Raw genomic sequence first — 14,397 nt, 5'->3', positions numbered from 1 at the left:
AAGCAGGGCACGGGCCCAGGCGCTGAAGGGGTGAGGGTGATGGGGCATGGACACGAACAAGGTCGGGGACTGGCAAGGTGGCAGGCCGGCCGTGGGGAGGGGGGTCCTGATGCCCACCAGCCAGGACGGGAGGAGAGTGATGGTCCCCGGAGCGTTTATTGGGGCGCTCGTATAATCCAGTCCTCCCAGCAGCCCCCCTCGCCCCCAGCCACACGCAGTGGGTTTGGGTTAGGCTCAGAGCCCTACCCCTATAGAGCTGCCCTGAGGGCATCCGGACAGCAAAGTCTGTGCCCGGGACGTGGGTGAGGGGGGGGGGAAATGCAGGTGTACGAGCGCGAGCCAGAGCGCCCCCCTGGCGGGGCGAGGGCGGGCCATTCCTACAGAAGGCGGGGCGCCCTGCGGCCGGGCCCGCCCCCCTGGAGTCATTCCTGCCGTGACCCTCCAGCTTCCGGCCGCCCCGCTGGGGAGCGGATGAAGGCCAGCGAAGGGGGCGGGGGGGTCACTTCCGTCATGCCCCGCCCTCGGAACCCGTTTCCGGCCCGAGCGCGCGGGCGCTGGGGTCCCGCCCTCTGACCCAGCTCAGCCGGCCCCGGAAGCGAAGACGGACGGCCCCGCCCTCTCGGGGCGAGCGCTGCCATGACGTCATCAGGAGGGCCCCGCCCTTCTCGCTTCAATTGGCCGAAGGCAACCCGGCATAGTGTCCAATCGGCGCGCGCGTTGTTGGCCGCTCCCGCGCGGGGCCTTTGCGCTCTCTTCTGCGCTTGCGCAAGACTCTGTGAGCCGGGAGCAACAGAAACAATTGTTGGAGAGATCCAGGTGGGTGAGGCCGGGGTGAGGCTGTTTGGGGTTTCGGGGTACCGGGATTTGGGTTTTCCCCTCCACTCTCCCTCAATTTCCCCCCGTGTCACAGAGGGTCCCGCTCTGCCTCCCCGTCCTACGGTTGCCTCAGTTTCCCCCCGTGTCACTGGAAGGTCCCTGCTCTGCAGCCCCGTCCTGCCCTGCCTCAGTTTCCCTCCGTGTCACTGGAAGGTCCCACTCTGCAGCCCCGTCTGCCCTGCCTCAGTTTCCCCATGTCGGTCCCTTGGTAAGAGGGCCCAGCAGTCAGCGTCTCAGTCCAGGGAGGACATTCAGGGTCCAGAGAAGGGAGAAGGCAGAGACTTAGGGGAGCGTCAGCGGGTGTCCCCTCTTGTCAGCAGTGGCAGGGAGGCTGGAGAGCGGTGGTCAGCAGGGCCAACCCTTGCCCTTGGTCCCTCCTCCCCCCGGCTGTGTGTCTGTCACCCTGCCTGGATCTGCCATGGGGAGACCCCAGACTGGGGGCTTCCTGGGCAGGTCACGGCGGGGTGGCCTCTGCTCACCCTGTCTCACTTGGGGGGCCCTGGGCCGCTTTGCATTGCCTCCTCCTTGGGGGTCTGGCCCCATCCTCCAGGCCTCTGGCCTTCCTGGTCCCTGCCCTAGAGTCTCTCCCCACCCCTGGCCCCAGTGGCCCTGGTGTGGGTGGTGGGGGGAAGCCTCCCACCCTTCTCTTGTCCTCGGCCATGGCCTGGCAGGGAGAGAGGAGTAAGGATGGTAGAGGTGCGGTGCAGTGGAGGATCCGTGTTCTATAGTGGAGGAAACTGAGGCAGGGAGCCAGGGAGGGGCCCACCACTGGGAAGTGTTCCAGGTGGGCCCATGGATGCTGGGGGCCAGCTGCTGGCTTGCCCAGGGCCTGGTCAGGTTGTCGGGCTCCTTAGCTACTAGGGTGGGTCTGCGTGTTTGCAGCGCCATCACCCCCGGGCTCGGTACAAAGGAGATGGCATGGGAAGGGGGCAACTGTGCTAGGGACTGCCTAGGTAAGGTTCTGCCTGAGCCCACCGCATCCTGCTCTGCCGACCCTTTTGCTGGAAGCCTGGGGCGTTGGCCTCCTGAATGTGGGCCCAGAGGTGTGGGGGAGTTTCTCCTGCAGTAGAAAGGACCTTCGGGGGGCAGGGGCTGGGTGGGCCTCCAACGGGGCCACATTTGGGGAAGAGGGACTGCCCAGGGAGGCGGTGGGCTCCCTGTCCTCGGAGCCCGTCAGCAATGGCCCCCTCCCTGCTTACCAGGCCCGTGAGCTTGTCAGGCAGGGCTGGGCTGGATGCCGGGGCACCAGGCTCCGCCCTGAAGCCTCTTGTTGCTCTCAGATGTGACCTGTGGTAGGAGCAGGAGATAATCTGAAGGGGTGGAGCCTCTGCAAAGATGGTGAGTGAGCCCCTTCCCCCCCTCCCCCCCTCCCTGAGGCTGCCATGGTTTGGGCTGAGGACCAGCCCCGAGATCCTGGAGACGTCTGTCACTGCATGGACCCAGCCCGGCTGAGCGCCTTGGGAGTTTAGTCTCATTGGATCTCGACGGCCCTGTGAGGGACGGAGAGCGCTATTATTATCTTCATTTTACAGATGAGGAGATCGAGGCAGACCAGGGCTAGTGACTTGTCCAGCTTGGCTTTGTCCAAGGTGGATTTGAACCCAGGTCTTCCTGAAACCAGGCCCTAAGCCTTTATCCACTCAGCCCAATCAACCAAGATGTAGATGGATGTGGGATGTGCCCTCAATGATGATGATGCATGGATTCCTGAAGTCCAGATGGGTCTTTGAGTGCAGCCGCTGGCCTTGGGCGGGCTAGCCTCTCCGGCTGTGGGGCCCGGGGGCCAGTCATCAGAGGGAGCCCCTATAATGTGACCAGGATGTCACAGGTGGGGGTTCCTGGCATCTCAGGGGTGGGAAGATCTTGGGAGGCTCAGAGTCCTTATGAAGCTCTTATTCCCTCCTTGTCCTTGGATTTGATTTGGTCTTGCCCTGATGAGGTGGCGGCCCCAGAGCCCACACCTCCCACTGTCCCCATTTCCTGAGGCTTCCCGGCAGGGCCCAGACCAGGTCAGCACTTGGGGGGTCTGGCTCCTCTGTATGGGGCTCCTTGGAGGAAGAAGGAGCGTGGGCAGCATCCTGTCAGTCGTTTGGGGCCCTGGCAGCCAGGGTTCAGGCTCTGGGGTCAGAACCACTGTGCTCCACATAGCCCTGTGCTATGGGCTTCTGTTTTTCTAGATCCGCATTGCAGCCTGAATGCTAGCTTCACTGTGGAGGATGACCATGATGGGACATCAAAAGCACAAAACCCAGACCAAGGAGGCTCAGGTGAGTAGGTTGGGGCCGGGTTCTCCCTGGGTCAGACCATGGTGCTCATGGCTTATTGGGGACCTTTCATTGTGTGGCTTTGCCAGGAAGCAGAAGCCTTTTCCCTGTACCACAAGCCTTGGACCTGCAAAAGCACGACCGCTGTGAGGAATCAGAGAGAGCTTACCAGGAGCTGTTGGAGATCCGCCTGCTTCGTGAGGTGTGAGGCCCCAGCCCAGGGGGAGCTGGGGAGTCAGAGAGGAGGAGAGGCCCCCTGCCCCCATTAAGTATCATTTCCCTGTTGCTGTTACTGTGCACAATGTTCTACTTCTGCTCATTTTGCTCAGTACATCCAGTTTTTGGGTTTTTTTTTTTAGTGAGGCAAATGGGGTTAAGTGACTTGCCAGGGTCACACAGCTAGTAAGTATCAAGTGTTTGAGGCCAAATTTGAACTCAGGTCCTCCTGAATCCAGGGCCTATGCTTTATCTGTTGCACCACCTAGCTGTCCCTTCATGTACTGATTTAGAACTTAGCTTGACATATGGTGTAGGATGTTGGTCTATGCCTAGTTTCTGCCAAACTGCTTCCCAACTTTCCAAGCAGTTTTTTTGCAAATAATGATTTTCTTGTCCCAGTGGTTGGGACTTTTGAGTTTATAGAACACTAGGTTACTATGGTCACTTTTGTATGTTGTATATTTAATCTATTCCACTTGAACAGTATCCATCTGATACTGGCTATTTCTTAGCCAGGATCAGATTGTTTCATGATTTTTTTTTGTTCATTTGTTTCAGTTGTGTCTGACTCTTTGTGACTCCATTTGATAAGATGCTGTAGTGGTTTATCACTTCCTTTTCCAGATCATTTTACAGATGAGGAAACTGAGGCAAACAGGGTGAAGTGACTTGTCCAGGGTCACACAACTATTAAGTGTCTGAGATTTGAACTCAGGAAGAATAGTCTTCCTGATTCCAGGCCAGCCACTCTGCAATATGGCGCCATCTAGTGGCCCCTATTTTCATGATAACTGCTTTGGAATGCAGTTTGAGATCTGACATTGCTGAGTTCCTTCATTTTTTTCATTGATTCCCTTGATAGTCTTGACCTTTTCTTCCTCTGGATGGATCTTGTTTTTATTTTTCTAGCTCGGTAATTCTTTGGTAGTTAATTGGTTTTGCACATTTTATTACTTGGCTCAGCCTATCCCTGAACAATGCGTATTTATCCTGTTTTAGATCTGTTTTAATTTATGTGAAGAATGTTCTATAAGTTGTTTCCTGTAGATCGTGGGTTTGTCTTGGCAGGTAGACTCCAGGTTTTTTTATGTTGTCTGCAGTTATTATTGTGTTTTTTTCATACAAATATTTTAATTATTTTTCCAGTTACATGTAGAGATAGTTTTCAAACTTTGTTTTTATAAGATTTCTAGTTCCAAATTTTTCTTCCTCCCTACCCTCTCTCCCCCTCCCCAAGACAGCAAGCAATCTGATACAGTCATATTAAACATATTTCTGAATTAGTCGTGCTGTGGAAGAAGTCAGAGCCAAAGGAAAAACCTCAAAAAAGAAAACAAAAAAAATAGAGATAGTATGGTTCAATCTGCATCTAGAGATTCCATAGTTCTTTTTTTTGGGATTTGGAGAGCATTTTCCATCATGAGTCTATCTTGGACCATTGTATTGCTGAGAAGAGTCAAGTCTATCACAGTTGGTCCACATCACCATGTTGTTACTGTGTACCATGTTCTACTGGTTCTGCTCACTTCACTCAGCATCAGTTCCTGTAAGTCCTTCCAGGTGTCTCTGAAATCTGCTTGCTCATCATTTCTTATAGCACAGTAGTATTCAATTACATTCATATACAACAACTAGTTCAGCCATTCCCCCAATTGATGGGCAGCCCCTCAATTTCCAATTCCTTGACCACCACAAAAAAAAAGCAGCTATAAATATTTTTATACATGTGGTCCCTTTTCCCTTTTTTATGATCTCTTTGGGAAAAAGACCTAATAGTGGTATTGCTGGGTCAAAGGATATGCACAGCTTTATAGCCCTTTGGGCATAGTTCCAAATTGCTCTCCAGAATGGTTGGATCACTTTCACAACCCCACCAACAATCCCCCACCAGTTTTTCCACAGCTTCTCCAAACATTGTTATTTTCCTTTTTTGTAAATATAGCCAATCTGATAGGTGTCAGCTGGTACCTCAGAGTTGATTTAATTTGCATTTCTCTAATCAATAGTGATTTAGAGCCATGTTTTCATAGGGCAATAAATAGCTTTGATTTCTCATCAGAAAAAATGCTTCTTGATATCCTTTGACCATTTCTCAATTGGGGAATGACTTGAATTCTTATAAATTTGATTTCATTCCTGATATATTTTAGAAATGAGGCCTTGGGGCAGCTAGGGTGGCGCAGTGGATAGAGCACCGGCCCTGGAGTTAGGAGTACCTGAGTTCAAATCGGCCTCAGACACTAACACTTACTAGCTGTGGTGACCCTGGGCAAGTCACTTAACCCCAATTGCTCATGAAAAAAAAAAAAAGAAATGAGGCCTTTATCAGAAATGCTGGCTATAAAATTATTTCCTCTGTTTTCCTTGCCTCCCTTCTAATTTTGGATGCATCGCTTCTGTGTGTACAAAACCTTTTTAATTTAACGTAATCAAAATCATCCATTTGCATTTCATAATATTCTCTATCTTTTCTTTGGTCATAAACTGTTCTCCTTTCCATAAATCTGTCTGTAGTTATTTTATTTATTTATTTTATTGTTTACTTTTATTATGTTTTTTAGTGAGGCAATAGGGGTTAAGTGACTTGCCCAGGGTCACAAGCTAGTAAGTGTTAAGTGTCTGAGGCCGGATTTGAACTCAGGTACTTCTTTTTTTTTTTTTTTTCTTTTGCGGGGCAGTGAGGGTTAAGTGACTTGCCCAAGGTCACCACATGCTAGTAAGGTCAAGTGTCGAGGCCGATTTGAACTCAGGTACTCCTGAATCCAGGGCCACGTGCTCTACTCCACTGCGCCATCTAGCCGCCCTCAGGTACTTCTGACTCCAGGGCCGGTGCTCTATCCACTGTGCCACCTAGCTGCCCCTTGCAGTTATTTAAATGGAATTTCTTCTTTCTATCACTTCCTGCTGGGTTTTGTTGGTAATATGGTGAGAAGTGTTCAAGATTTATGTGAGTTTATTTTATATCCTGCAACTTTGCTGAATTGATTAATTGTTTTTTAACTAGTTTTTCAGTTGATTCTTTAGAGTTCTCTAGCATACCAATCATCTGCAAAGAGGTTAGTTTTTTTCCTCATTGCTTATTTTTTGTTTCTTTTCTTTTTTTCGGGGGTGGGGGGGGGATGTGGCAATGGGGGTGAAGTGACTTGCCCAGGGTCACACAGCTGGTCAGTGTCAAGTGTCTGAGGTCGGATTTTGAACTCAGGTCTTCCTGAATCCAGGGCTGGTGCTTTATCCACTGCGCCACCGAGCTGCCTCATGTATTTTTTAATTTTTAATATCTTTTTCATGTCTTATTGCTGCTGTTAGCATTTCTGGTACAATATTGAATAATGTTGGTGATAATGCATATCTTTGCTTCACTCTGGATCTTTTTAGGAAGTCTTCTAGCTTATCCCCATTACAAATGATGCTTGCTGATGGTTTTAGAGAGGTACTAGTTATCATTGTAAGGAAAGCTCCATTATATCCTAGGAATGGGTGTTGTATTTTGTCAAAAGTGTTATTGGTTTTTTCCAAAATTTTTTTCTGTATCTATTGATTTAATTATTATATGTTTTTTTGTTGTTGGTTTTTTTTTTACTGATATGGTCACTTATGTTGATAGTTTTCCAAAACTTTGCACCAGCCCTATATTCCTGGTTCAAATTCACCTGAGTCCTAAAGTCTCATCTTTGTGGTATATTGTTTGTAGTCTTTTTGCTAGTATTTTATTTAATTTTTTTTAGCCTTGATATCAGTAAGGAAATTGTTCTATAGTTTTCTTTCTCTGTTGTTGCTTGTCTTGGTTTAGGTATTAAAAGCATGCTTGTGTCATAGATGGAATTTGACAGGACTCCTCTACCTATTTTTTCAAATAGTCTATTTAGTATTGGAAATTCATTATTCTTTAAATGTTTGGTTAGAATTCACTGTGTAATCCATCTGATCCTGGGGATTTTTTTCCTAAGGACCTCATTTACAAGCCTTGTTCACTTTAGTAAAAACGTGGCTAACCATTCAAAATAGTGTTGTAGCTCGAGTGTTAGCAGCTCTAGTGTTGCTAGCAAGTTTGTAGCCTCTTCCAGAAAACAATGGGCCTCTTTCTAAATGTGCCCATGTGGGCTTTGCACCAATCAGATTGCTCCATTTATTCACCAATCAGATTGGGGCCTTGGGCCCCAATCCTGTGCTGAGTGAGAATGTCCCCATTCCCCACTAAAACAGTGCTCGTGTAAACATAACCTTTCAAAAACAACACAAAACTTAAGTCGGGTTTTTAACATGGGGGTTATGTGGGGATCACCTCGGCTACCTCAAGGCGAACTCCAAGCCCAGCCCCAACTCCCACAAAAACCCAGGCCCCTCTTCAGGTCCTGCTTGGGGCCTAAGGCCCAGGACCCTGGGCTCCTCAGAGCCTCGTGTGCTGAGTGGCCCCCTGCTGGGAGGTTTGGGGCACACAAAGCTGTAGGGACTGAAACCAGACTCTTTCTCTGCCTTTAGGGCTCTGAGAAGAGTCCAAATATAGTCTTTCGCTAATTTTTCATAAAACCTACTCCTAAATTTATTTATTAGTTAAATGACTTTTTGATTTTGCATTTTATTAATCTCTATTTTTTTTGTTTTTGCAGGGCAATGGGGGTTGTGACTTGCCCAGGTACACACAGCTAGTGTCAAGTGTCTGAGGCCAGATTTGAACTTAGGTCTTCTTAAATCCAGGGATGGTGCTTTATCCACTGTGCCCCTAGCTGCCCCCTCTTCTTTAATTTTTATTTTTGACATTTAATTGAGGATTTAAAATTTGGTGTTTTATAGTTTTTTTTAGTTGCATGTCCAATTTGTTGACTAATTCTCTTTTATTGATTATTAGTGTTTATATATATGTGTATGTATACACACACAATGCACATTTGCTCCTAAGTACCGCTTTGTGCATCTCACAACATCTTGGTATATAGTCTCATTGATGTCATTATCTTTTTTTTTTTTTTTTTTGCAGGCAGTGAGGGTTAAGTGACTTGCCCAGGGTCACACAGCCAGTAAGTGTTAAGTGGTTGAGGTTGGATTTGAACTCGGGTCCTCCTGAATTCAGGGCTGGTGCTTTATCCACTGCGCCACCTAGCTGCCCTCCATATAGGAATGTAAACAATTTAACGTTATTGAGTCCTTTATGATCTCTCTTTCCTGTTTACCTTTTATGCTTCTTTTGAACTTCGTGTTTGAATGTTAGATTTTTCTATTCACCTCTGGTCTTTTTCATCAGTGTGATGTTTAAAATCTAGATGTGTGATCGCCTTAATAGAAGCTTCATCACCAGTCTTTGGGCATAAAACAATTATTAAAGCATATAGGTATTCACATGGAGTTCAGAAAGTTAAGAAAAAGCCTATCTAGCCTAGAGTTCCAGCCTGGTCAGGTTCTTGCTCAAGTCCTCCCCCATGAGCCTGCTTCAATCACGAACTCTCCAGCAAACTGATTGTGGAAGCTTTTTTTTCTTTTCTTTTTTTAATTTTTTTTAGTGAGGCAATTGGGGTTAAGTGACTGCCCAGGGTCACACAGCAGTAAGTGTTAAGTGTCTGAGGTCTGATTTGAACTTAGGTACTCCTGATTCCAGGGCTGGTGCTCTATTCCACTGCGCCACCTAGCTGGCCCTGGTAGCTTTTTCTAGGTCTGGAGCAGAGGCGGTCCTTACACACTGCTTCAAGCTGATTGGTTGGTGTCATCCAAATCCATTTGGTTCACTGACTTGAAGGTGTTCTCCAGTTGAATTCAAAGTCTAGCTTCTGAGAACAATACTTCTTAAGGACTAGCCAGGTGTGATACAATCTAGTTTAACTTGAAGTAGGCTAATCAGCAGTCAATCACTCTCACTTAATTCAACCAGTTTAGATTAATCTCCAGGTGGCCTTTGATTATCTGCTAAATCCATTATTTTATTACATCAGGAATGTTGAAAAATCCTCTATTTCATTATATGTTTTTTTTTTGCCCTGAAGGATTATACACAGTTTTGCTAGGTAGGCACTTCTTGGTGCAAATCCTAGCTCCTTTGCTTTGCAGAATATCATCTTCTTCCTCTTCTTATTTTTTTTTTTTTTAAGTGAGCAATTGGGGTTAAGTGACTTGCCCGGGTCACACAGCTAGTTAAGTATTAAGTGTCTGAGGCTGGATTTGAAACTCAGGTACTCCTGACCCCAGGGCCGGTGCTCTATCCACTGCGCATCTAGCTGCCCCAGAATATCGTATTCTAAGCCCACCATTCCTTTACTATGATAGATGCTAAATTTTATGTGATCCTGACTGTGGCTCCATGGTATTTGAATGGTCTGTTTCTGGCTGCTTGCAGTTTTTTCTCTTTGATCGCGGGTCTCTGGAATGTGGCTATGATATTCCTGGGCAGCTAAGTGGCACAATGAATATAGAGTTTTGGGCCTGGAGTCCGAAAAAAGCTTTGTGAGTTCAGATTTGGCCTGAGACACTTACTAGCTGTGTCACCATGGGCAAGTCACTCAACCCTATTTGCCTAAGTTTCAATATCTATTCTAGGGCAGCTAGGTGTTGCAGTGGATAGAGTGAACTGCCTGGAATCCGAAGACTTACCCCTCTGCATTCAAATCTGGCCTCAGACACTTCCTGCCTGTGTGACCCTGGGCAAGTCACTTCACCCTGTTTGCCTGTTTCCTCATCTGTACAGTGAACAGGAGAAGGGATTGGCAAACTGCTCCAGGGTGTCTGCCAAGAAAACCCCAATAGGTTCATGAATATGACTGGAACAACAGTGACAACAACATTCCTGGGAGTGTTAATTTGGGGATCTCCTTCCAGGAGGTGATTGCTGGATTACTTCAGTCTCTATTTTTTTTTTCTGGGCCATGAGTTTAAGTGACTTGCCCAGGGTCACATAGCTAGTACGTGTCAAGTGTTTAAGGCTGGATTTGAACTCAGGTCCTCCTGAATCCAGGGCCGGTGCTTTATCCACTGCACCATCTAGCTCCCCCTCCAGTCTTTATTTTACCCTCCAGTTCTACGAGATCAGGTGAAGTTTCCTTTTGTAATTTTATGGTATATGATATCTAGGCTTATTCTCTGATCATGGCTTTAGGTAGTCCAATAATTCTTCAGTTATCTATTTGCAAGTTATCATTTCAGATTATTATTTTTCCAATGAGATACAATTCCCCTATATTTTCAGTCTTTTGACTTTGTTTTATTGTTTCTTGATGTTTCATGGAGTCATCAGCTTCTGTTTGGCCAATTTTAGTTTTCAGGAGTGTTTTTCTCAGTAAAGTTTTGTTCCTCTTTTTCCAAGCTTTTAATTCTTTTTTCATATCTTTCTTCCATAGATGTCTAAAAATTCTTTCTTTAGATCTTCTGGAATTTCTTGTTGGGTGTGTATCCAGTCTGCATTTCTCTTTGAGGCCTTGCTTGTAGGTGTCTTGGTGTCATTGTCTTCTTTGGAGTTTGTGTTTGAGCTTTCCTGTCACCAGGGGAGCTCTCTATGTTGGGGTTTCTCTTTTGTTGTTGATCATTTTCACAACCTATTTCTCAGTTTGGCCTTTGTGTTAGTGCAGGGCTATGCTCATCTCAAGGAAGGATGCCTGGTCGGACTTCTGTCCCTCTTGCCCTGCTGGTGCTTTCATTGCTCAGCCTGGAGGCCTACAAGCTCCACAGGGCCTCCATGGTGGGAGATCTGGGATGCAGTTAGCTCCCTGCCCTCCACAAGTTCCTCCCCAGGGTCTCTTAGCTTGTCCTTGGCTGGATTCAGCTGCTATCAGCCAACGGGAGACCGATGTTCAGCATGACTGAACTCCCCAGCCCTCTTTCCCCTTCTGGGACCCCTGCCATGGCTATTCAACACAGGCTGAGGCACAGGGCAGAAAGCTAGGACTGAGTCATGGCTCTGGTTTCTGGCTACATTTCTGGAACTTGTCCCTTGCTCGGGACACAGCAAGGTCAGCTCTGCCCTGTCTTGTTCGTCCACTTCTCCCTGTCCTGGATCTGTGACCCAGAGCTTCCCAGTGGCACCTGTTTCCGACACTGTGTTAGTCCAGGGGTCCCCTGAGTGGACCCGTGCTAGGTTGGGTCAGTGGATAAAGCACTGGCCTGATTCAGGAGGACCTGAGTTCAAATCCAGCCTCACACACTTGACACTTGACTAGCTGTGTTAACCTTAATCCTCATTGCTCTGCCCCCCCCCCCAATTGCCTCTGAATTGGGAGAGGCAGGAAAGAAACTTGAATACCCACCCAAACTCGTTATTATTTTCTTACATATGCTCTGTTCAAGAACACTGCCCCCCCCCCTCCCCCCAGGCAGTGTCTGACGACTGGATTTGTTGCTCTGGTGACATGATCTCACCTCCCGAGGTCTCCCTCATGAGTGGAGAGAGAATTGTCTATTAGGTGTTCCCAAAGGTGAACAAACACACCCCATTGCCTCTTGGAGTCTGTCCCCTGAGAAGGTGCAGCCTCGCCTCTGGAGTCCCCTTCTCATGCCCAAGAGAGGCCGGGATGCTCTGGGCAGATGCTGCTCTTGTGAAATTAATGTTTGAACCAAGGGAGGCTCTGGTAAGTGATCAGACAGACAGATTGGGTGGTCAGGGAGATGGGGGCAAGAGAGTGAGGGGAGTAGGGGGAGAGAGGGACAGACAGACATGGGGGCAGGGGGAGGAGGAGATAGGGAAGGGGAGAGATAGGAGAGAGGGGAGTTGGGGGGAAGAGAGGATGTGACAGACAGACGTGTCTGTGGGGGAGGGAGAGAAGAGAGACACGGGAGGGGGGAAGGAGGGAGGGAGAGTGTGAGCGAGAGGGCAGGCAGGCACGCACAGGCCAGAAGTTTGCTCTTAGACCTGATAAGCCCCGCAGTGGGCCCGGGCCCCTGGAGCCAGTTTCGTGCCTGAGGCCTCAGCTCCTCTGTCCTGCTTCCTTTTCAGGCTGTTTTGTACTGGTGATGAGAGAGAGGGGCTGAAGCATCCCGGGTTGATGCAGAAATATTCTACCTATTAAAACCTGGCCCAGTTGGCGGCCATCGGGATGACCTAGAAACGGCCATGGAGTTCTACTTGGAGGTGAGCTCCCTGCGGCTGCTGGGCCCCCCCACCCTGTGGCCTCTGGTCCCACTCTGTCAGGTTCCCCAGCGACACTTTAATTTGGCTCGGCCGCCTCTGGACACCTTCAGCCTTGCTGGCCGGGAGCCTCCCACAGCCCTGCCCCGTGGTGATGGTGACCTTCCATCCCAGAGGCCACCAGCCTCACACCTTGGAGCACACCTTCAGTGAGATGGAAGGTGCCCACCTCTTTGCCCTTCCCCTCACTGCCCCCACCCCTTGCCCCCTCTCACTGCCCCTTCCCGCCTTGGCACCTCTCCGCCAGCCTCCTTTATCAATTGACTTTACCTGCTCTTGGGCTCCCTGATTCTCATCCTTCGTCCCTTTGTGCCCTTGTCCTGCTCACGAGCCCCCTAAGTAGAATCAGGGTCAGTATCTGGGGTGGGTGAGGCTTTGCCTCCATGTTTTACCTTAAAGTTCTCCCAGTTGCTTCTGGCTCCCTCCCCCTGATGCCCCGCATAGATGCCACCCTCACCAGGCTCGGCTCCGCTACATGGCGCAGTCACCAGCCTCCCACGGCCCCACCTACTCCTCATCTCCCATCACTCAGGGGCAAGTGTCTGCTCCCTCCCCCACCTCCATGATGAGGAGGCCCCCCTCCTGGCCCAGGCTGACCCGCACCTGCCCCTGCTCAGCTGATCCCCCTCTGTCCTGTCTGTCCTGCCTCCTCCCCACTTCTCTTGCATCTCTCCCCTCTCCTGCCTACAAACGTGCCCAAGCCTCCCCTGTCCTCCATCCCCCGACTGCGGCCTGGGACAAGCAGCTCCACCAGGGCCTTCCTTTCATTTCATCCTTCCTCAGGGCTCTGGGGAGTCTGACCTCAGCTTACCCAAGCTGCCCTCTCCAACCCCACCCCCACCCAGCCCAGGCCAAGCCTCCTTGGCCTCTGCAGCCTCCCACACTGTGGCTCCTTTGCTCTCTCCATCCTTCTCCAGACCACGCCCTCTGACCATAGGAGTCCCTCTGGGCTCTGTCCTGGGTTCTCTGCCCTTTACCCTCTGTCAGGCTTTTCTGGGTGACCTCGTCCCCTCTCATGGATTTAATGACTCTCAGGTTGATCTCCCTGCCCTGCCTCGCCCTCTCTGCTGGTCTGCCTGCCTCGGTCTCACCTCCAGTCCAATACTAGCACCTCCCTTTCTGAGCACCTGAGAAAATCTCTGTGAGGTGCTGCTCAGTGCAGCATCTGGTGCTCTCAGGGCTCCCCTCCTCCCTTTTCCCTCCTCCCCAGGAGCTCTGAGCAGGTGGTCTCTGTGTCCCAGAATGCTAACGTCCCCCTGCCTGGGGATTGTTCTTTTCCCAGAGACTTTGGGCCTTGGGGAAGATGGTGGCATGTTGTGTAGACCTGGGTTGTGTGGGAGGACAGTGGGCCTCGTCAGACCCCCACATGCCATGGCTGAGCCTTCAGCTGAGTTTGTTGGCATTTCTAGGCCGTGATGCTGGACTCGACGGACGTCAACCTTTGGTACAAGATCGGCCGAGTGGCCTTGAAGCTGGTGCGCATCCCGCTGGCTCGGCATGCCTTCGAGGAGGGGCTCCGCTGCAATCCTGACCACTGGCCCTGCTTGGACAACCTCATCACCGTGCTCTACACGCTCAGTGACCACACCAGTGAGTCTGGCCCCCTGGGAGGGAGGGGCCCCCATGATGTTCCTGGAATTTGGGGTGTCATGCCCAGTGTCTTCCCACGACCTGTCCCCCACCCCCACCCCATGATTTTTCTTGTCCAGGCCTAGTCTCCTCCTCCTTATGAGGGGGTCTAGAGGCCTTTCCTTGTCCTGGTCACCTCATCAGTGCCCTCGAAGAGGGTGGGTCTGACCTAGGCCGAGGGCGCCCCCCACCTGGCACGTTCTCCCTCCTTCCTAATGCTTCCAGGAGGCCTGTGCCCATCATCCTTGGTCTCACCCACTGTGTGTGACTAGCAGAGTGTGGTCCTCAAGGCTAGTGGGTTTTTGGGTG

At 49.9% G+C, this 14,397-nt stretch overlaps 1 protein-coding gene across 1 annotated transcript in view; it reads left to right on the top strand.

The window, feature by feature from the left end:
• Window positions 1-1,535: 1,535 nt before the first annotated feature.
• Window positions 1,536-14,397, top strand: part of CABIN1 (calcineurin binding protein 1) — a 105,409-nt gene continuing 92,547 nt past the window's right edge. The window contains 9 exon segments of the mRNA XM_043994113.1: window positions 1,536-1,572; window positions 1,885-2,082; window positions 3,054-3,114; window positions 3,116-3,143; window positions 3,230-3,257; window positions 3,260-3,344; window positions 12,268-12,359; window positions 12,362-12,402; window positions 13,869-14,049. Coding sequence (XP_043850048.1) covers window positions 1,536-1,572; window positions 1,885-2,082; window positions 3,054-3,114; window positions 3,116-3,143; window positions 3,230-3,257; window positions 3,260-3,344; window positions 12,268-12,359; window positions 12,362-12,402; window positions 13,869-14,049 — 751 coding nt within the window.

The sequence above is a fragment of the Dromiciops gliroides genome, chromosome 3 (assembly GCF_019393635.1).
Source record: "Dromiciops gliroides isolate mDroGli1 chromosome 3, mDroGli1.pri, whole genome shotgun sequence".
Lineage (NCBI taxonomy): Eukaryota > Metazoa > Chordata > Mammalia > Microbiotheria > Microbiotheriidae > Dromiciops > Dromiciops gliroides.
This window is presented reverse-complemented; position numbering and strand designations above follow the sequence as displayed.